Source organism: Trachypithecus francoisi, unplaced genomic scaffold, assembly GCF_009764315.1.
Source record: "Trachypithecus francoisi isolate TF-2019V2 unplaced genomic scaffold, Tfra_2.0 Lachesis_group3, whole genome shotgun sequence".
Classification (NCBI taxonomy): Eukaryota; Metazoa; Chordata; class Mammalia; order Primates; family Cercopithecidae; genus Trachypithecus; species Trachypithecus francoisi.
This window is the reverse complement of record NW_022681468.1, coordinates 2,818,530-2,841,454: the sequence shown is the minus strand read 5'-3', so window position 1 is coordinate 2,841,454 and position 22,925 is coordinate 2,818,530. Positions and strand designations below refer to the sequence as shown.

The following is a 22,925-nucleotide window of genomic DNA, read 5'->3' as shown; positions in this document are numbered from 1 at the left end:
CAGCTATCTAGGAAGCTGAGGCAGGAGAATCGCTTGAACCCAGGAGGGGGAGATTGCAGTGGGCTGAGATAGCACCACTGTACACTAGCCTGGGCAACAGAGTGAGACTCTGTCCCAAAAAAAAACCAAAACCAAAAGCAAAAAAAAGTCCAAAAGGCATCTGCATTAGGGCCAGGCATGGTGGCTCAAGCCTGTAATCCCTGCACTTTCAGAGGCCAAGGCAGGAGGATCACTTGAGACTAGGAGTTCAAGACCAGCCTGTGCAACAGTGTGAAACCCTATCTTTACCAAAAATACAACAAATTTAGCCAGGCATGGTGGCACACACCTGTGGTCCCAGCTACTTGGAAGGCTGAAGTGGGAGAATCACTTGAGCCCAGGAGGCAGAGGTTGCAGTGAGCCAAGATCACGCCACTGCACTCCAACCTGGGTAACAAGTGAAACCCTGTCTCAAAAAAAAAAAAAAAAAAAAAAAAAGGCTTTCACTAACAGAGTTAAAACTGAGACGGGGGCTGGACATGGTGGCTCACGCCTGCAATCCTAGCACTCTGGGAGGCCAAAATGGGCAGATCACGAGGCCAGGAGATTGAGACCATCCTGACCAATATGATGAAACTTCATCTCTACTAAAAATACAAAAAATTAGCTGGGTGTGGTGGTGCACACCTGTAGTCCCAGCTCCTCAGGAGGCTGAGGCAGGGGAACTGCTTGAACCTGGGAGGTGGAGGTTGCAGTGAGCTGAGATTGCACCACTGCACTCTAGCCTGGTGACAGAGTAAGACTGTGAAAGAAAGGAAAGGGAAAGGGAAAGGGACAGGGAGAGAGGGAGAAAGGGAGAAAAGAAAGAAAAGAAAAAAAAGAAAGGAAGGAAGGAAGGAAGGAAGGAAGGAAAGAAAAAAAGAATATTAATAAGCTGAAGGGAGGAAAATAGTGAGCAAAAGCAAAACAAAACATGAGACAGCATCCAATAAGCTACTGTCTATGCCACCCTTTTAGGCAGAGGTAAAGGGGCAGAGGGTAGAGTGTTACAGGTAGGGAAGATGGAATTCTGAGTCAGGGCATGAAAGAGAGCTCCTGGGCTCATGCAATCCTCTCACCTCAGCCTCCCAAAGTGCTGGGATTACAGGCATGAGACACCGTACCCAGCCCATTTCCAAACTTTATTTTATTTTATTTTATTTTTTGAGATGGAGTCTCGCTCTGTCCCCCAGGCTGGAGTGCAGTGGTGCGATCGGGGCTCCCTGTAAGCTCTGCCTTCCGGGTTCACGCCATTCTCCTGCCTCAGCCTCCCCAGCAGCTGTGACTACAGGCACCCGCCACCAGGTCTGGCTAATTTTTTGTATTTTTAGTAGAGATGGGGTTTCACCGTGTTAGTCAGGATAGTCTCGATCTCCTGACTTCGTGATCCTCCCGCCTCGGCCTCCCGAAGTGCTAGGATTACAGGCGTGAGCCACCAAGCCTGGCGGATTTCCAAACTTACAAGGTGAGAAAAAAATAACCTCTCCTCAGAACATGAAGAATTAGGTACATATTAATAAGTAAAAGGTAAGACTTTTTATTTAAGTATAGCTAGTTGAGGGAGGGGATAGGTATCTGCAGAGCTCAGGTAGAGAGTTAAAATAAATCCTTAGCACTAAGCAGCATTTCAACTGTCAGCCAGTCTAATCCTCCTCTTCAGGTGGATGTTCCCAAGACAGGAGGGACCCTGGTCTAAGGTAAAAGTAGATGAAGAGTTGAGCCCGGAGCCTTGGTGTCCTCGCTCCGGAAGTAATGGTATTCTAAAAGACAGCCTTATAACAATATTTACAGCTACAGAAAGATGATTTTAAAGTAGATAGTAGCTCATCCAAGGGCAAATTTTCCTTTACTATAAAATACAAATAAAGGGGGATAACTTGCAAAAAAGAAATAATATTTTTATAAAGGATTATCCTTTTATTTGCTTGATAAATATCAGAAGTAATCCATAATCACTGTTAAATAACAAGTTAAAGGTCTTTTTTTTTTTTTTTTTTTTTGAGATAGAGTTTTGCTCTGTCGCCCAGGCTGGAGTGCAGTGGAGCAATCTCGGCTCACTGCAAGCTCCACCTCCCGGGTTCATGCCATTCTCCTGCCTCAGCCTCCCGAGTAGCTGGGACTACAGGCGCCTGTCACTACGCCTGGCTAATTTTTCGTATTTTCAGTAGAGACGAGATTTCACCATGTTAGCCATGATGGTCTTGATCTCCTGACCTCGTGATCCACCTGTCTTGGCCTCCCAAAGTGCTGGGATTACAGGCATGAACCACTGCACCCAGCCAAAGGTCTTTTAACTGTACAGTGTATATGTGTTCAGAAAAAATTTCCTTATTTTCTTTAAATTTTAATTCAAAAATATATAGTACATTCCCATGGTTCAAAAATCAAAAAGAACAAAAAGGTATACAATCAACAACCCTCCCTCCTCTGATCTACAGCCACTTTTCCCTTATCCCCAGGCCAACAACATCCCCAGTTGCGTAGATATCTTTTCAAAACTGCTTTATACATATACACATACAGACAGATATATATGTACATTACTCTTTGGTCATCTTTCCACAAAAGGCAGCTAAGTGTGCACATTCTTTTTGCTAATTCATTTAACATGTTTAGGAGATGGTCTGGGTCAGGGCACAGAGGTTCTTCATTATTTACAGCTGCAGAGCATTCCGCTGTGTGGATGGACCCTAACTTAGTTAGCTCATCTCTCCTGGTGGACATTTAGGTTGTGTCGACCAGCAATGCTCAGTGAATAACCCTGTTTATATATCATTTTGTATGTGCCAGGACACAGCTTTAGGATAAATTCTCAGAAATGAAACTGCTGGGTAAAAGGTTTTATGTTTTTTAAGTTTAACAGCTATTGCCAAATTTCCTTCTATAGAAGGTGCCAACTGCCTCCCACAGCAATGCAGAAGACTGCCTGTTTCTCAGCATCCTTGTCAACACTGTGATATTAACTGTTCTAATCTTTGCCAATGTGACAGGTAAAATACAGTATTTCAAGATAGTTTTCTCTGCATGTCTTTTATTAGGAATAAGGTGAATATCTTTTCACATATCCTAGGGCCATGTATACTTCCTTTTCTGTGAACTGTGTGTGTATATATTTTTCCTATTATTCTACTAAGTTTTTTTTTTTTTTTTTGAGATGGAGTTTCGCTCTTGTTGCCCAGGCTGGAGTACAATGGTGTGATCTCAGGCTCACTGCAATCTCTGCCTCCCAGGTTCAAGCGATTCTCCTGTCTCAGCCTCCCGAGTAGCTGGGACTACAGGTGCGCGCCACCATGCCAGGTTAATTTTTGTATTTTTAGTAGAGATGGGTTTCACCTTGTTGGCCAGGCTGGTCTCGAACTCTCGACATCAGGTAATCCGCCCCACTCTGCCTCCCAAAATGCTGGGATTATAGGTGTGAATCACCACACCTGGCCAAGCTTTTTTCTTATCAAATTTTAGGAACTCTTTACGTGTAAAGGGAATTAGCCCTTTGCAATATGAGCTATAAATGCTACTTCCCAGTTTATAATTTATCTTTTGACTTTTTTTAGATGTTATTGCCATGCAGTTATTTTTGGTTTTGTTTTATTTACATATATTTTCTGAGATGGGAGTCTCGCTCTGTCACCCAGGCTGGAGTGCAGCGGCATGATCTTGGCTCACTACAACCTCTGCCTCCTGGGTTCAAGCGATTCTTCTGCCTCAGCCTCCTGAGTAGCTAGAATTATAGGCGCACACCAACACGCCAGGCTAATTTTTATTAGAGATGGGGTTTCACCATGTTGGCCAGGCTGGTCACAAACTCCTGACCTCAAGTGATCCGCCTGCCTTGGCCTCCCAAAGTGCTAGGATTATAGGCGTGAGTCACCATACCTGGCCTATTTTTATTTTTTGAGACAGGGTCTCTCTCTGTTGCCCTGGCTGGCTGGAGTGCGGTGGCACAATCACGGCTCACTGCAGCCTTCACCTCTGGGCTCAATCAATCCTCCCACCTCAGCCTCCCAAGTAGCTGAGACTACAGGCATCCACCACCATAACCAGCTAATTTTTTAATTTTTCTGTAGAGATAGGGTTTTGCCATGCTTCACAGGATGGTCTCGAACTACTTGGCTCAAGTGATCTGCCTGCCTCAGCCTTTCAAAGTGCTGATATTACAAACCTGAGCCACTGCACCCAGCCTTTGTTTTAAATAATTCATTTATCAGTCTTGTCTTTTATGGTTTAGTGTTACACTTACAAAGGCCTTGTTCACTTTAAAAATAAAAAGATCTCCCAGAGCTTTCTTCTAGTCTTTTCATGGTTTTATATACTTTTAAAATCTAGAGGTTTGGCCGGGCGCGGTGGCTCAAGCCTGTAATCCCAGCACTTTGGGAGGCCGAGACGGGCGGATCATGAGGTCAGGAGATTGAGACCATCCTGGCTAACACGGTGAAACCCCGTCTGTACTAAAAAATACAAAAAAAAACTAGCCGGGCGAGGTGGCGGGCGCCTGTAGTCCCAGCTACTCGGGAGGCTGAGGCAGGAGAATGGCGTAAACCCGGGAGGTGGAGCTTGCAGTGAGCTGAGATCCGGCCACTGCACTCCAGCGCGGGCGACAGAGCGCGACTTCGTCTCAAAAAAAAAACAAAAAAAAACTAGAGGTTTGACCAATCTGTTATTTACCAAAAACAATCCCTTTAGCGTGGTGGTGGGTGCCTGTAATCCCAACTACTCGGGAGGCTGAGGCAAGAGAACTGCTTGAACACAGGAGGCAGAGGTTGCAGTGAGCCAAGATTGCACACTGCACTCCAGCCTACGTGACAGAGTGAGACTCCATCTCCAAAAAAAAAAAAACCAAAAACAATCCCTTAAAACACCAAGTCCCTTTATATATCTGAGTATGTTGTTTAATTAACACTGATGCCTAAAAAGTGTGATGTAATTGGCTGGGTACAGTGGCTGACACCTGTAATCCCAGCACTTTGGGAGGCTGAGGCGGGCAAATCACTTGAGGTCAAGAGTTTGAGCCCAGCCTGGCCAACATGGTGAAACCCCATCTCTACCAAAAATACAAAACTTAGCTGGGTGTGGTGGCATGCACTGTAGTCCTAGCTACTTGGGAGGCTAAGGCAGGAGAATACCTTAAACCCCAGAGGTGGAGGTTGCAGTGAGCCAAGATTGCGCCACTGCACTCCAGCCTGGGCAACAGAGTGAGATTCTGTCTCAAAAAAAAAAAAAAAAAAAAAAAAGGGCCATAATGGTAAACAACACTAAGAGAAGCCAAAGAAACATGAGATACCAACTTTCCCTCTAGCCACCTGCAAGTGCAGGGGTGGGTGTAGGTGAATAATATTCCTATTTTTCTTAAATTAACTTTTCTAGCAAAAATTAACAAATGAGGAAGAAAGCATTTATCTACCTTGTTCACTGTTCTCAGTTGGAGAGTCCTCGTGTCGAAGGAAAAATTTCACTTCTTCCCTCCGTGGACCCCATTTCTGAAGATGTTCGTACATCATATGATCGAAGGGTATGGGACGTTCTAGGAAAAAGACCACATCTTTTTTACTCCAGAATTAAAATGACTCCAACAAAAAGTAAATTTTTTAAAAAACTTAAATGAATGTATATATGCACGCATGCATGTCTACATGTTAGAATTCAAAGATATTACAAGCACTGAATTTCAACATTAATGAGTAAAAGCAAGAATATGAATGGGAAATAATTTAGGCAACAGATGAACACAAAAAGTATCCATGAAAGCAATTTTGCAACATTAAATAGGGAACATTGAAACATGCCCTTTACAACATTTATTTATCACAAAGCATTGTGTCTCCCATTTGTTTTTTTGTTCGTTTGTTTTGAGATGGGGTTTTGCTCTTGCTGCCAAGGCTGAAGGGCAGTGGCACCATCTTGGCTCACTGCAACCTCCGCCTCTGGGTTCAAGAGAGTCTCCCGCCTCAGCCTCCCACGTAGCTGAAATTACAGGCATGCACCACCACGCCCAGCTAATTTTTTGTATTTAGTAGAGAGAGGGTTTCACCATGTTAGTCAGGCTGGTCTCAAACTCCTGACCCCAGGTGATCCACCTGCCTTGGCCTCCTAAAGTGCTGGGATTATAGGCGTGAGCCACCGCATCCAGCCTATTTTTTTTTTTGAGACAGTTTTGCTCTTATCACTCAGGCTGAAGTGCAATCTCGGCTCACTACAACCTCTGCCTCCAGGGTTTAAGAGATTCTCCTGCCTCAGCCTCCTGAGTAGCTGGGATTACTGGTGCCTGCCACCACGCCCGGCTAATTTTTGTCTTTTTAGGAGAGACGGGGTTTTACCATGTTGGCCAGGCTGGTCTTGGCCTCCTGGCCTCAGGTGATCCACCCGCCTTGGCCTCCCAAAGTGCTGGGATTACAGGTGTGAGCCACCATGCTCGGCCTCCCATTCTTGAAAGAAACATAAATTGACCAGGCCATGTTATTCCTTAAAATGTCAAGCGTGGCAATCGGAGGTACGAAGGCTGGACAGGGCACTTCCTGGCGACTGAGGCAACATTATTGTGAATGTTTGTCAGTACCAAGTAAATAAAAATTAAATCCTATAGAACTAAATGTATTTTAAAAATCAGAGCTTACTCACAATCTCTCACTTCTTTCTTTTTTTTGAGACAGGGTTTTCGCTCTGCCACCTAGGCTGGAGTGCAGTGGTATGATCTTGGTTCATCGCAACCTCCGCCTCCCAGGATCATGTGATCCTCCCACCTCAGCCTCCCAAGTAGCTGAAACTATAGGCACACGCCACCACGCCTGGATAATTTTTGTATTTTTTGTAGGGATGGGGTTTTGCCATGTTGCCTGGGCTAGTCTCCAATTGCTGGGCTCAAGCGATCTGCCTGCCTCAGCCTCCCAAAGTGCTGGGATTACAGGTGTGAGCCACTGTGCCTGGCCAATATCTAACCAATTACTTGAGAAGAGCACTAACCCAGTTGTTGAATTTAAAAGAACTACTTTTATATTTATAATGCATTCCATTTTCCTTCTCTGTGAACTGTCTCAGATACTATGCCTATTTTTCAAAAATCTGGATTATGGCTGGGCGGGGTGGCTCACGTCTATAATTCTAGCACTTTGGGAGGACAAGGTGGGCAGATTGCCTGGGGTCAGGAGTTCGAGACCAGCCTGGCCAACTTGGTGAAACCCCGTCTCTACTAAAAATACAAAAATTAGCCAGGCATGGTGGCAGGCGCCTGTAGTCCTAGCTACTCAGGAGGCTGAGGCAGAAGAATCGCTTGAACCCGAGGTGTAGGTTGCAGTGAGCCAAAATCGAGTCACTGCACTACAGCCTGGGCGACAGAGCAAGACTCCATCTCGGGGGTGTTGGGGCAGGGGGGGATCTGGGTTCTTTCTTAGGGATTTAAAGGAGTTCTTTATACTCTGGATACTAATCTCAGGTTGGTTACATATACTGAAAATAAACTTGCCTATTGATTTTGTTGGTATCATTTTTTGTATAGAAGTTTAAAAAATTTAAATGTAAGCAGTTATCAATCTTTTCCAATTTTAGTATGAGTTTTTGGTACAATAAATCCTATTCTACTCCAAGGTAAAAAAGATATTCTCTTTTTTTTTTTTTTTTTTTTTTTGAGACGGAGTCTCGCTCTGTCGCCCTGGCTGGAGTGCAGTGGCCGGATCTCAGCTCAATGCAAGCTCCACCTCCCAGGTTTACGCCGTTCTCCTGCCTCAGCCTCCCGAGTAGCTGGGACTACAGGCGCCCACCACCTCGCCCGGCTAGTTTTTTGTTTTTTAGTACAGACGGGGTTTCACCGTGTTAGCCAGGATGGTCTCGATCTCCTGACCTCGTGATCCGCCCGTCTCGGCCTCCCAAAGTGCTGGGATTACAGGCTTGAGCCACCACGCCTGGCCCTCTTATGTTCTTTCTACAAATTTTTAAAGTACAGGTTTTCACTGACTTTATGGAATTTATTTCTGCATTTGGCATAAAGATCTGATTTTTTCCTACTTGAATAACCAATGGTCCCAGCCTCATTTATTGAATAGTCTATCCATTCCCCACAGACAAGTAATTGTCACCTCTAATATGTAGCAGGATGTCATTATGTACATGGGATCTTTCTGTGCTGTCTCTTCTATTTCATCGGCTATCCACCTATCACTGCGACAATACCACAACCTTAATTACTATCATTTTGTAGCAAGTCTTGCTACCTGGTAGATCAATTTCCCTCACATGGCTTAGCTTCAAAATTGTCTTAGTATTTCTCATCGCTTTTTGTCCAGATCTTTTTTAAAAAGGTAGAATTTTGACTGGAACCATATTAATTGATGTATAAATAAACATGGGGAGACCTAACATCTTTGTGATACCAAGTTTTCCGGGCCATGAATATGATTGTGTGCCTCCATTTTTTTCATGCATCTTGTGTTCTTCAATGATGTCTTAAAACGTCTCACCATGGAAGTCTTGCTCATCTTAATTTATCCTCTGAACTTGATTTTGTTTTACATGTACACATTATCATTTAAACATAATTTTTATTTTGGAATAATTTGAGATTTATAGAAAAGTTACCAAGATAGTACAAAGAGTTCCTGTATACCCTTCATCCACTTTCCCCTAACACAAACATCTTACACAGCTATGGCATACTGTATACACTTCATCCTTGAACACAGGTCTGAACTGCAGAGGTCCATTCACATGTGAATTTTCTTCCACCTCTGCCACCTGAGATGGCAAGACTGACCCTTCCTCTTTCTCCTCCCTCAGCCTAATTCACATGAAGATAAGGGCCAGGTGTGGCAGCTCACGCCTGTAATCCCAGCACTTTGGGAGGCCAAGGTGGGCAGATCACTTGAGGCCAGGAATTCCAGACCAGCCCGGCCAACATGGCAAAACCCCATCTCTACTAAAAAATACAAAAAAATTAGCTGGGCATGATGGTGCATACCTGTAATCCCAGCTACTTGGGAGGCTGAGACAGGAGAATCACTTGAACCCGGGAGGCAGCTGTTACAGTGCACTGAGATTGCACCACTGCACTCCAGCCTGGGTGACAGAGCACAACTCTGTCTCAAAAAAAAAAAACCAACAAAAAACGAAAAACCATGAAGGATGAAGACCTTTATGACAATCCACTTACACTGAATGAACTGTAAATACATTTTCTTTTCCTTGTGACTTTCTTAGCATTTTCTTTTCTCTAGCTTATTTTATTATAATAAAGTATATAACACATATGACATATAAAATGTATTAACTGGCGATTTATGTTATCAGTAAAGCTTCTGGTCAACAAAAGGCTACTAGTAGTTAAGTTCTGGAGGAATCAAAAGTTACACTTGTTTTTCAACTGTGCAGTGGTTTGGTGTCCCCAGTCTCCACGCTGTTCAAGGTTCAACTGTACTTAATAAATAAACCTTGTTAATAGTGTTGCTCAGTTCTTCCCTAATCTTATTTTGACTGATCTACTAATTTCTAATAGATACATGCCTACAGATCTCCCATTTTGATGGTGGATTTGCAAAATTCCTCCTAATTTTATGAATCTTGACTTTATATTTTTCAGTTTACGTTGTTAAATGTACATCTACTCATGACTGTTTAACTTCTTGATACATCACTCCTTTTATTATGTCCATCTTTATCTTAATAGTTTAACTTTAAATTTTATTTTGCCTGATATTAATGTTGCCAGAAAAGCTTTCTTTTTACCTTTCTCTTCATTTCAACATTTCTGATGATATTATGCTTGTATGTCTGTCTCTTGTAAGCAGCATACAGCTGGATTTTATTTTTTACCCAATCTGTACCTCTGTCTTGATAGGCAAATTTAATCTGTTACAGTTAACATGGTTATGGATATTTTTATATTTAGTTCTCCTGGTTTACTTCAGGTTTTCAGTCTCTTGTCCTTTCTTTTTCTTCCCCTTTTTCTGATTTCTCTTGGATTGATGGAGTTCTCTGTGTTCCCCTTTTCCCACTCCGTTCCACTTGAGGCACAGTTGTAAGCACTTTACAGGCACTATATTATTTAATATTCATTCTTACCAGGAGTAACTCCAGCATCAAGTGGTGAAGCCTGGCCTTGGCTTAACGCAGGTGGAGTTAACTCAGGTGGCTTAACTCAGGTGGAACACACCTTTAGCCCTGCGGCTCCACAGGAGCCCAACTCCCAGCCCCGTGGCCTACGTCCAGTGGAGGCCAGCAGAACCCCAGTTTTGGTCCTGCTCACTGTCTTGCACTTTTGCTCCACGGAAAGGCTAATCTTCATTGTCATCTATTTAATTTTTTAATGTGAGAATGTCTTTTTCGTTTTTATATATTTTCTCTGAAACTTAGTTTCTTATGAATTTGGAGCAGAAGGAGTGCTTCAAAGCACAAACCTGATGCACCAATTTGGTCGGTCTTAATTATTGACGTTGGTTTGAATCTTGTACATTCATTGTCCTAATTTTTTGGTTTATTTTGGTTATTTACACAAGAAAGATTCTCATGATTCCCCTCTATTTCACAGACCTGAACCCTCAAATGGTTATCAAGCTACATTATTCCATTAATTTTTTTTTTTTTTGAGACAAGAGTCTCACTCTGTTGCCCAGGCTGGAGTGCAATGGCACGATCTCAGCTCACTGCAACCTCCACCTCCCTGGCTCAAGCGATCCTCCCACCTCAGCCTCCTGAGTAGCTGGGACCACAGGCATGCACCACCACGCACACCTAATTTTTTTTTTTTTTTTTTGAGACAGAGTTTTCACTCTTGTTGCCCAGGCTGGAGTGCAATGGTGCGATCTCGGCTCACTGCAACCTCCGCCTCCTGAGTTCAAGTGATTCTCCTGCCTCAGCCTCCCGAGTAGCTGGGATTACAGGCATGAGCCAACACACCTGGCTAATTTTTTGTATTTTTAGTAGAGACGGGGTTTCATCATGTTGGTCAGGTTGGTCTTGAACTCCTGACCTCAGGTGATCCGCCCACCTTGGCCTCTCAAAAGTGCTGGGATTACAGGCATGAGCCACCGCGCCCAGCCTACACCAGCTAATTTTTTGAATTTTTTGTAAGAGACAGGGTTCACCATGTTGGCCAGGCTAGTCTTGAATTCCTGAACTCAAGTGATCCACCTGCCTCGGCTGCCCAAAGTGATGGGATTACAAAACTAATCTTTTACGTAATCAAGATGTTTATATCAGGCTGGGTGTGGTGGTTCATGCCTGTAATCCCAGCACTTTGGGAAGCCAAGGCAGATGGACCACCTGAGGTTAGGAGTTCAAGAACAGCCTGGACAACATGGTGAAACCCCATCTCTACTAAAAATACAAAAATTAGCCGGGTGTGGTGGCACATGCCTGTGGTCCCAGCTACTCAGGAGGCTGAGGCAGGAGAACTGCTTGAACCAGGGAGGCGGAGGTTGCCGAGAGCTGAGATCGTGTTACTGCACTCCATACACTCCAGTCTGGGTGACAGAGTGAGACTCTGTCTCAAAAAAAAAAAAAAAAGTTGCCGGGCACGGTGGCTCAAGCCTGTAATCCCAGCACTTTGGGAGGCTGAGACAGGTGGATCACAAGGTCAGGAGATTGAGACCATCCTGGCTAATACGGTGAACCCCGTCTCTACTAAAAATACAAAAAACTAGCCGGGCGATGAGGCGGGCGCCTGTAGTCCCAGCTACTCGGGAGGCTGAGACAGGAGAATGGCGTGAACCCGGGAGGTGGAGCTTGCAGTGAGCTGAGAGCCGGCCACTGCACTCCAGCCTGGGCAGCAGAGCAAGACTCCGTCTCAAAAAAAAAAAAAAAAAAAAAAAGTTAATATCAGCTCATGTGCTCTATCAAGAAACATTGAAAAGTTGGCATATATTAAAAAAAAAAAACCCTAGGGACTGGGCCTGGTGGCTCACACCTGAATCCCAGCACTTTGGGAAGGCAGGGGTATCACTTGAGCCTAGGAGTTCAAGACCTTCATGGCAGAAGGCAAAGGGGAAGCAGGGCACCTTCTTCACAAGGTGGCAGTGAGGAGAAATGTCAAGTGAGGGGAAGAGTCCCTTCTAAAACTATCAGTTTTCATGGGAACTCACTGTCGTGAGGAGCCACCTCCGTGATTACAGTGACCTCCATCTGGTCTCTCCCTTGACATGTGGGGATTATGGGGATTATAATTCAAGATGAGATTTGGATGGGGACATAAAACCTAACCAGATCAGTAGTGTTTTTCCTTTTCTTTCCTTCCCTTCCCTTCCCCTCCCCTCCCCTCCTCTTCCCTTTTCTATGACAGAGTCTCGCCCTATCATAGAAACACGGTGAGACTTAATTGCTACATTTTTTTTGAGACACAGTCTCGCTCTGTTGCCCAGGCTGGAGTTAGTGGCGTGACCTTGGCTCACTGCAAGCTCCACCTCCTGGGTTTTACGCCATTCTCCTGCCTCAGCCTTCCAAATAGCTGGGACTACAGGCGTGCACCACCTATACCCGCCTAATTTTATTTTTAGTAGAGACGTGGTTTCACTGTGTTAGCCAGGATGGCCTCGATCTCCTGACCTCATGATCCGCCCACCTCAGCCTCCCAAAGGGCTGGGATGAGCCACCAAGTCTGGCCTTTTTTTTTTTTTTTTTTTTTTTTGAATTAGCAGGGTGTGGTGGCACACATCCCTAGTCCCAGCTACTAGAAAGGCTGAGGCAAGAGGATTGCTTGAGTCCAGGAGCTTAAGGCTGCAGTGAGCCATGATTGCTAAGGCAGGAGAATCACTGGAACCTGGGAGGCAGAGGTTGCAGTGAGCCGAGATAGCACCACTGCGCTCCAGCCTGGGTGACAGGGCCAGACTCTGTCATAGAAAAGGGAAGAGGAGGGGAGGGGAGGGGAAGGGAAGGGAAGGAAAGAAAAGGAAAAACACTACTGATCTGGTTAGGTTTTATGTCCCCATCCAAATCTCATCTTGAATTATAATCCCCATAATCCCCACATGTCAAGGGAGAGACCAGATGGAGGTCACTGTAATCACGGAGGTGGCTCCTCACGACAGTGAGTTCCCATGAAAACTGATAGTTTTAGAAGGGACTCTTCCCCTCACTTGACATTTCTCCTCACTGCCACCTTGTGAAGAAGGTGCCCTGCTTCCCCTTTGCCTTCTGCCATGATTGTAAGTTTCCTGAGGCCTCTCCAGCCATGCAGAACTGTGAGCAAATTAAACCTTTTTCCTTTATAAATTACCCTGTCTCTGGCAGTTCTTTATAGCAGTATGAAAACGGATTAACCACCCTACACATCATGACCTGGCCAAATTAACAGGCTGTTACAGGCTGAACTGTGTCCCCGTGAAATTCATCTTTTGTAGTCCTGACCTCAAGTACCTCAAAATGTAACTGTATTTGGGGACAGGATTTTTAAAAAATGAAGTCATCAAAGTGGCCCCTAATCCAATATGACTAGTGTCCTTACAAGAAGAGGTTTGTCCACAGACAGGAATGGAGGGAAGACACAGGCAAGAGAAGACAACCATCTACAAGTCAAGGAGAGTCTTCAGAATAAACCAAGCCTGCTGACACCTTCATCTCAGACTTCTAGCCTCCATCACTGTGAGAAAATAAATTGTTGTTGTTTAAGCCACCCAGTCTGTGGCACTGTTATGGCAACCTTAGCAAAATAATGCACAGATCCACAGTGAACTAGCTCTACTAGAAAACACTGATAATTACTATTGAAGGATTCTATCTATGACATACTGATCATACTAATGTCAGCAGTTATAGGTGCAGAAATTTATTTTTTTTTTGAGACGAAGTTTCACTCTTGTTGCCCAGGCTGGAGTGCAATGGTGTGATTTCGGCTCACTGCAACCTCCGCCTCCCAGGTTCAAGCGATTCTCCTGCCTCAGCCTCCCGAGTAGCAGGGATTACAGGTGCCTACCACCACGCTCAGCTAATTTTTTTGTATTTTTAGTAGAGACGGGGTTTCACCATGTTGGCCAGGCTGGTCTCAAACTCCTGACCTCAGGTGATCCAACTGCCTCGGCCTCCCAAAGTGTTGGGATTACAGGAGAGAGCCACAGCACCCGGCCAGGTGCAATTAAGTTTTACGTGAGGGTTCTCTGAAAACTTAAAAAAAAAAAATCTCTGTAAGGGTTCCTCTAGGTAAAAGGATTGAGAAAGGCTGTTACAGTGCTTTCCCTCTCCCTTTGACAGCATCCACTGGAAGTTACCTTCTCTTCTTCCTAGACCCAGCTTTGTTGGCCATTTTACTTACTAATCTGTGTTTACTAAGTGCCTTCTATGAACACTAGGCTGGGCACTGGGGATATAATGGTGAACAACAGACAAGTTCCTGCCTTCAGGAATTTTAGTCCAACAGGATAGAGATGAAAACTACTACTATATTGTGTTTTTTATTTTTATTTTTTGAGACAGAGTCTCGCTATGCCAGGCTGGAGTGCAGTGGCACACTCTCAGCTCATTGCAATCTCCACCTCCAGGGTTCAAGGGATTCTCCTGCCTCCCAAGAAGCTGAGACTACCAGGCACATGCCACCATGCCTGGCTAATTTTTATATTTTTAGTAGAGAGGGGGTTTTGCCATGCTGGCCAGGCTGGTCTCCAACTCCTGGCCTCAAGTAATCCACCCACCTTGGCCTCCTAAAGTGCTGGGATTAGAGGCATGAGCCACCATGCCCGGCCTATACCATCTTTTGATAAATACTACAACAGTATTAGAGCACAGGGACACTAATACCCTTTGAGATTCATGGAAGGGATGAGAGGCAAAGAATAAACAGATGTTAGCCAAGCTCTTATGGGTTGTTCTAGACAATAAGGGACATGTACAGAAGCCACGGTAAATGTACTGTGCTGTGACTTTGTGCTCCAGGGTGCTAGTCCTCATCTTTGAGGGGTATAACTAAGAGTTATGATTTGAGATGGGCTGGGAGACAAGGAAGGCACCAACTGAGTGACTCATAGGAGGGAGATAAGCATTCTCAAGAGGCCATAGACCATTTAGGGCTATAATACTTACATAAAAATTTTATTCCCTTACAATGGAAGGCAGATGAGGAATTAGAAGTGATAACAAGTAACAGAGAACAAAAGTGCTAAGAGGCTAGAGAAGAAAAACAATGGAATTAATGATCAGGCTCTAACACTGCTCCCCTTAAAAACGTTAATTCCGGGCCAGGCGCGGTGGCTCACGCCTGTAATCCCAGCACTTTGGGAGGCCGAGGCGGCGGATCACAAGGTCAGGAGATCGAGACCACAGTGAAACCCCGTCTCTACTAAAAATACAAAAAATTAGCCGGGCGCGGTGGCGGGCGCCTGTAGTCCCAGCTACTAGGGAGGCTGAGACAGGAGAATGGTGTGAACCCAGGAGGCGGAGCTTGCAGTGAGCCAAGATCGCGCCACTGCACTCCAGCCTGGTGGACAGAGTGAGACTCCGTCTCAAAAAACAAACAAACAACAAAAAAAACGTTAATTCCAGGCGTGGTGGCTCACGCCTGTAATCCTAGCACTTTGGGAGGCCGAGGCGGGCAGATCACGAGGTCAGGAGATCGTGACCATCCTGCTAACACGGTGAAACCAGGTCTCTACTAAAAATACAAATAATTAGCTGAGCGTGGTGGCGGGCGCCTGTAGTCCCAGCTACTCGGAAGGCTAAGGCAGGAGAATGGCGTGAACCTAGGAGGTAGAGGTCGCAGTGAGCCAAGATTGCGCCACTGCACTCCAGCCTGGGCGACAGAGTGAGACTCCGTTTCAAAAAAAAAAAAAAAACCACATTAATTCCAATTACTTAACTGCCTGCTTCCTGTAGCTGTCGTTAGGCAAATAATTGAGGACCTGTCCTTTTACTTCGAATTTATAATCGTCCAATGTTTATCAAAGTCAAGTTTTTTCTCCATGTACCCTTAAAATTCTTTACTCTGAATTCTAAGTATAACATTAAAAGCACAAAACTTTGCAAAAAAAAAAATTGTAATTTATATATCTATAAGGGACTTGTATCTAGAATACATAAAGAACTTCTACAGTTCAGTAATACAAAGACAACCCATTTTTAAAATGGGCAATGGAGTGCGGTGTGGTGGTTCACACCTGTAATCCCAGCACTTTGGGAGGTCAAGGCAGTGGATCACTTGAGCCCAGAAGTTACCATCCTCGGCAACAATGGCAAAACCCTGTTTCTACAAAAATTAGTTGGGCATGGTGGTGCATGCCTGTAGTCCCAGCTGCATGGGAGGCTGAGATGGGAGCACTGCTTGAGCCCAGAAGATGGAGGTTGCAGTGAGCCAGGATTGTGCCACTGTACTCCAGCCTGGGCAACAGAGAAAGACATTGTCTTAAAAAAAGAAAAAAAGAAAAAATGGGCAAAGGAACTGAATTAGACATTTCTCCAAAGAAGATACATAAATGGCCAATATGCACATGAAAAGATTTTCACCATCATTAGTCATTAGGGAAATGCAAATCAAAATCACAGTAAGATATATCTTCACAACTACTAGGATGGCTAAAATCAAGCAGACAGTATCAAGTGTTGATGAGAATGTGGAGAAATTCTCCACATCATATACTGCTGCAGGGAATGTAAAATGAAACAATTGCATTAGTAAACAGTCTGGTGGTTGTTGAAAAGGTTAAACACAGAATTACCATATGACCCAGAAATTCCTAGGTTTATACCTAAGAGATATGAAAATATACGCCCACACAAAAACTTGTACATTGCCAGGCATGGTGGCTCATGCCTGTAATCCAAGCACTTTGGGAGGCCAGGGTGGGTGGATTGCCTGAGCTCAGGAGTTCAAGACCAGCCTGGGCAACATGGCAAAACCCCAACTCTACTAAAAATACAGAAAGTTAGCCAGGCGTGGTAGTGCGCACCTGTAGCCCCAGCTACTTGGGAGGCTGAGGCACAAGAATCGTTTGAACCCAGGAGGTGGAGGTTGCAGTGAACCAAGAGCATGCCACTGCACTCCAGCTTGGGGAATAGAGGAAGACTCCATGTCAGAAAACAAAAAACAAAAACAATTTGTACATGAAAGTTCATAGGAGCGTTATTCATAACAGCCAAAAAAAAAAAAAAAAAAAAAAAAAAGAGACAACCCAAACATCTATCACTCTGGCCTGGGAGATAAGAGTGAGAGATCCTGTCTCAAAAAAAAAAAAAAACTATATAAAAAAGCATTTTGTAAAACTCAGTCTCGTGCAATATAATTACATTTATTTTAATTACTCAATTCTTTATTACCACAGATAACTAAGAACTAGAAGCAATATTTTCCATTTGATAAATACTAAATTATATGTACTTAGTTACCTTTTTTCCCCAGGTTTATCAGAAAAAAAGCAAATCCATCACAAGCTAGCTAAAAGATGGTGATCTGATTTTATTCATGTAACAACCTTTACAGGACCTAATACATACCATTTCCCCTCCATACTTCAGCTAAATGGCAGCTGCCTTCTCCAGGTTCCTTGCAAAATTCTACAACATCTCGACAGGTTGTTTCTGGTGTTACAGGAACTTCTGTTAAAATCTGTTCATTGTTGCTCAAGAAAACGGTTAATATCATCTGTAAGAGAAAAGATTAACGCTATAACTTAAGATTCCTTATCACAAAGAGATTAATCTATAAATTTAAAGTGATCCCTCTATCCACCCCCTGCCCCTAAAATGCCAACAGGATTCTTTTCTGGAAAGAATAAAAGATAAGCTGATTCTAAAGTTCATGTACAAGATGAAAAAGACAAGTCAGGAAAATTCCAAATGAGGTGAGTAATAGAGCACTACCAGATCATTACAAAGCCTCAAAACAAGGCACCAGTACATATATAGATCAATGGGGCAAAGTCATATTCCAGAAATAGACCCAATTACCCATGAAAAAAATGGCAAATGATGAGGGAGGTATCTCAAAAATCAAGGAGGGAAAAAGACTATACAATGAGTGATGTTTGAGCAAAACATATCCATCTGGAAAAAAAATGGTTTCATACCATATATCGTACACCAGCATAATTTCCTAATAGATCAAATATTTAGATACAAACCCTAAAATCATAAAAAGTCCAGAATAAAACTTGGGTAAATTCCCTTTTATAGCCTTGGAGTATAGATGTTTCTAACTATGACTCAAAAACCAGACACTATCTTTTAAAAGATTGATATTCAAGTATATTAAATATAAGAATCTCTTATAAACCAAAAAAACAAGGTAGGGGAAAATATTTGCAACTCATATTACAAATAAATAGCTAATCCCCTCAATACATAAAGCGCTCCTAAAAAAATGATAACGGCCGGGCGCGGTGGCTCAAGCCTGTAATCCCAGCACTTTGGGAGGCCAAGATGGGCGGATCACGAGGTCAGGAGATCGAGACCATCCTGGCTAATACGGTGAAACCCCGTCTCTACTTAAAAAATACAAAGAACTAGCCGGGCGACAAGGCAGGCGCCTGTAGTCCCAGCTACTCGGGAGGCTGAGGCAGGAGAATGGCGTAAACCCAGGAGGCGGAGCTTGCAGTGAGCTGAGATCCGGCCACTGCACTCCAGCCTGGGTGGCAGAGCAAGACTCCGTCTCAAAAAAAAAAAAAAAAAAAAAAGGACCAAAAATCCAATTCCTTAAAAGAAATTGGCCAGGGAAGTGTATTAATATATCACAGTAAAAGAAAAATAAAAGACCCTGAAACAGAAAAAATACATTATACTGTATTCAAAAAAATAAAAACCATCTGGCTTCATTTTATTTTTTTGAGACAGGGTCTCACTCCGTCATCCAGGCTGGAGTGCAGTGGCGTGATCTCGGCTCACTGCAACTTCTGCCTCCCAGACTCCAGAGATCCTCCTGCCTCGGCCTCCCAAGTAAGCTGAGACTCCAGGCATGTGCCACCACGTCCACCTAATTTTTGTATTTTCTGTAGAGACAGGGTATTGCCATGCTGCCCACGCTGGTCTCAAACTCCTGAGTTCAAGCAGTCCTCCTGCCTTGGTCTCCCTAAGTGCTGGGATTACAGATGTGAGCCACTACACCTGGTGTTTTTATTGTTTTTTTTGTTTTTGTTGAGACAGAGTCCCACTCTGTCGCCCAGGCTGGAGTGCAATGTCACGATCTCGGCTCACTGCAACTTCTGCCCCCTGGTTCAAGCAATTTTCCTGCCTCGGCCTTCTGTGAGTAGCTGTGATTACAGGTGCATACACCACCATACGCCCAGTTGATTTTACTTTGTATTTTTAGTAGAGACAGGGTTTCGCCATATTGACCAGGCTGATCTCGAACTCCTGACCTCAAGTAATCCGCCTGCCTTGGCCTCCCAAAGTGCTGGATTACAGGCATGAGCCACTGTGCCTGGCCTTTTTTTTTTAATTTCAAAAAAATACTAACACTTTGATCTAGCATCTTAAGACATCATATTGGAAGGAAAATGTTTTCTCTTTTTTCCTTTCCTCAGTGGAACAATGAAAGAGATACTTTAAAAACAATACATCTAGCCGGGCCCGGTACCTCACGCCTGTAATCCCAGGACTTTGGGAGGCCACGGTGGGCGGATCACGAGGTCAGGAGATCAACACCATCCTGGCTAACACGGTGAAACCCCGTCTCTACTAAACAAAATACAAAAAAAAAAAAAAGAAAATCAGCTGGGCGTGGTGGCGGGCACCTGTAGTCCCAGCTACTCAGGTGGCTGAGGCAGGAGAATGGCATGAACCCAGGAGGCGGAGCTTGCAGTGACCCTATTTCGCACCACTGCACTCCAGCCTGGGCGACAGAGCGAGACTCCGTCTCAAAAAAAAAAAAAAAAAACAATACACCCAAAGAAAAAATTAGGCCGGGCATCGTGGCTCTAATCTGTAATCCCAGCACTTTGCGAGGCCAAGGTGGGTGGATCACCTGAGATCAGGAGTTTAAGACCAGCCTGGCCAACATGGTGAAATTCCAACTCTGATAAAAAAAAGAAATATAAAAATTAGCCAGGTGCAGGCCTGGTGCGGTGGCTCACGCCAGCACTCTAATCCCAGCACTCTGGGAGGCCGAGGTGGATGGATCACCTGAGGTCACGAGTTCGAGACCAGCCTGACCAACGTGGAGAAAATACAAATAAAATTAGCCAGGCATTGTGGTGCATGCCTATAATCCCAGGTACGCGGGAGGCTGAGGCAGGAGACGCGTTTGAACCCAGGAGGCAGAGGTTGCAGTGAGCCAAGATTGTCCCACCATACTCCAGCCTGGGTGACGGAGTGAGACTCCATCTCAAAAAAAAAAAAAAAAAAAAAAATTAACCAGGCACAGCGGAACAACTACTCAGGAGGCTGAGGCAGGAGGATCACTGAAACCTGGGAGGCATGGGGTTGCAGTGAGCTAAAATCGCACCACTGCACTCCAGCCTAGGTGACAGAGCAAAACTCCATCTCAAAAAAATATAATAAATAAAAATAAATGAATAAAGTAAAATTTAAACCAAAGATTTTTAAAAATCATTTCTGTCTGATCTTCGATAAAAGGTCAGAAACAGGCCAGGAATGGTGGCTCACGACAGTGGTCTCAGACGAAGGCTGAGGTGGGAGGATCACTTGATCCCAGGAATTTGAAGGTGCAGTGCAGCTTATAATCGCGCCTCTGCACTCTAGCCTGGGCAACAGAGCCAGACCTTAAAATCTCTGAATTTGAGTAAGTATATAATTTCAGTTTGTAGTTAAGATTTTTTTTTCATCCAGGTGCAGTGGCTCACGCCTGTAATCCCAGCACTCTGGGAGGCCAAGGTGGGCGGACCATGCGAGATCAGGAATTTGAGACCAGCCTGGCCAACATGGCAAAACACTGTCTCTACTAAAAATACAAAAAATGGCCGGGCGCGGTGGCTCAAGCCTGTAATCCCAGCACTTTGGGAGGCCGAGATGGGCGGATCACGAGGTCAGGAGATCGAGACCATCCTGGCTAACACGGTGAAACCCCGTCTCTACTAAAAAATACAAAAAACTAGCTGGGCGAGGTGGCTGGCGCCTGTAGTCCCAGCTACTCGGGAGGCTGAGGCAGGAGAATGGCGTGAACCTGGGAGGCGGAGCTTGCAGTGAGCTGAGATCCGGCCACTGTACTCCAGCCTGGGCGACAGAGAAAGACTCCGTCTCAAAAAAAAAACAAAAACAAAAACAAAAAATTAGCCAGGCATGGTGGCCTGCGCCTCTAGTCCCAGCTACTCAGGAGGCTGAGGCATGAGAATCACTTGAACCCCAGGGGGGCAGAGGTTGCAATGAGCCAAGATCTCACCATCGCACTCCAGCCTGGGCAACACAGCAAGACTCTGTCTCAAAAAAAAAAAAAAAAAGATTTTTTTTTCTTACAAGTGCTCTAAATTCCTACATTCTGAAATTAAGCATCTTTACAAATATGATCAGATTTTATGTAACCAAAATTGATAAACAGTTTTAAACTGGTTTCCTTGCCACCAATCTCCCCCAACTCTAACTCCTCACCCACTACCATTTCATTTTATTTCTTCTTTTTTCTTTTTTTTGAGACGGAGTTGCACTCTTGTTGCGCAGGCTGGAATGCAATGGCATGATCTTGTCTCACCGCAACCTCTGCCTCCCAGGTTCAAGCAATTCTCCTGCCTCAGCCTCCCGAGTAGCTGGGACTATAGGCACTGGGATTACAGGCATGCGCCACCACACCCAGCTAATTTGGTATTTTTAGTAGAGACGGTGTTTCTCCATGTTGATCAGGCTAGTCTTGAACTCCCGACCTCAGGTGATCTGCCCACCTCAGTCTCCCAAAGTGCTGGGATTACAGGCATGACCCACCACGCCTGGCCTACCATTTCATTTTCTAAAAGTCAAATAAAGTTATTCCCTTGCTTAAAATATTTAAGAGCTCCCCACTACCCAACACCAGCCCTTCCCAAAACACCTTCTCTGGTATACAAGCAGGACACAGGTTTCTTAACTGAACACTCCTTAAGAGTCTAATGTAATGATCATGTATATTTCTTTTTTCCCTCCAGGGAATCTCATGAGGCTTGGATTTCTATAAAATATACTCTGAGAAAACAAGATAAACTACATGCTCCTAGCCTTCTAGCTTCTAAGTCTCTTCAAGCACTAAACTTCCCTCCATCAGCATCAATGGAGTTCTCTCTGGCAGCCATGTCTCTGCCCAAGTACCCTTCCTGTTTGCCTGTAAATTCCTATTCACAATTCAAAACTCAGCTCCTAACTACCATCTTTGCAAAACATTCCTTACCACCTCCGCTCACCAGGGAGGCCACATGCTCCTTCCTTTGCAATCCAGTGGCTCTTCAGCCAGATATTGCATCACCTCAATGACTCCCTCCCCTCATAGACTCTGCACTCTTCCAAGCACTTCACTGTTGAGTCTTTAATTTCCCGTTGCTGAGTCAGGACCTGATGCCTGGGAGGCACACTAAAATCTGGTCAACTCCATGAATGACACACAAAATACAGAACCCCTACCATGCCCTAAGTTGAGAAAATATATATACACACACAATTGAAGACACATCCAGTCTGTTCAATAAACAAGCATCATCCCTCTTCTCTGAACACATTTCTATTTTACAATAAATTTTTAAAAAATGAAGTAACATTTACCTCTGCTCACTAACCTGTAAGAATTTATAAAAACTAGGGGTTTTTGTATACTGAAATAAGTAGCCTGGAATCTACAGAATTCGGAATAAAATAGGTAATTACTGGAGCCAGCTCAAACAAGGCCAAGACTAATGCTTTAACAGTTTCATCAGAAACAACTGGAATATAGTTTATTCTTACTTATACACATTTATTACACAGTTGTAATGGTAAATATTTTCCAATGTGACTTCATAATCTATGCTCTTAAAGATCTAATAATATATTTTCCCAAATCATGCTTTATAAATTGAAGTTTCAAATGAGTAAAAAAAATTTTTTTACTACCTTCCCTTAAGTGT

The 22,925-nt window shown here is 44.1% G+C and overlaps 1 protein-coding gene and 1 non-coding gene across 3 annotated transcripts in view; both read right to left on the bottom strand.

Annotated features, from left to right (window-relative positions):
• Nucleotides 1-22,925, bottom strand: part of PPP1R13B (protein phosphatase 1 regulatory subunit 13B) — a 132,111-nt gene that overhangs the window by 49,496 nt on the left and 59,690 nt on the right. For both annotated transcript variants that reach the window (XM_033191121.1, XM_033191120.1), the window contains exons 2-3: nucleotides 17,407-17,554; nucleotides 5,417-5,536 (exon numbers count right to left, since the gene is read on the bottom strand). In XM_033191121.1, the coding sequence (XP_033047012.1) occupies nucleotides 5,417-5,536; nucleotides 17,407-17,554 (268 nt within the window). The remainder of the gene's footprint in view (nucleotides 1-5,416; nucleotides 5,537-17,406; nucleotides 17,555-22,925) is intronic.
• Nucleotides 17,309-17,387, bottom strand: LOC117071877. Its single transcript, XR_004432606.1, has one exon. It is a non-coding gene; the product is annotated as a small nucleolar RNA SNORD51 (small nucleolar RNA).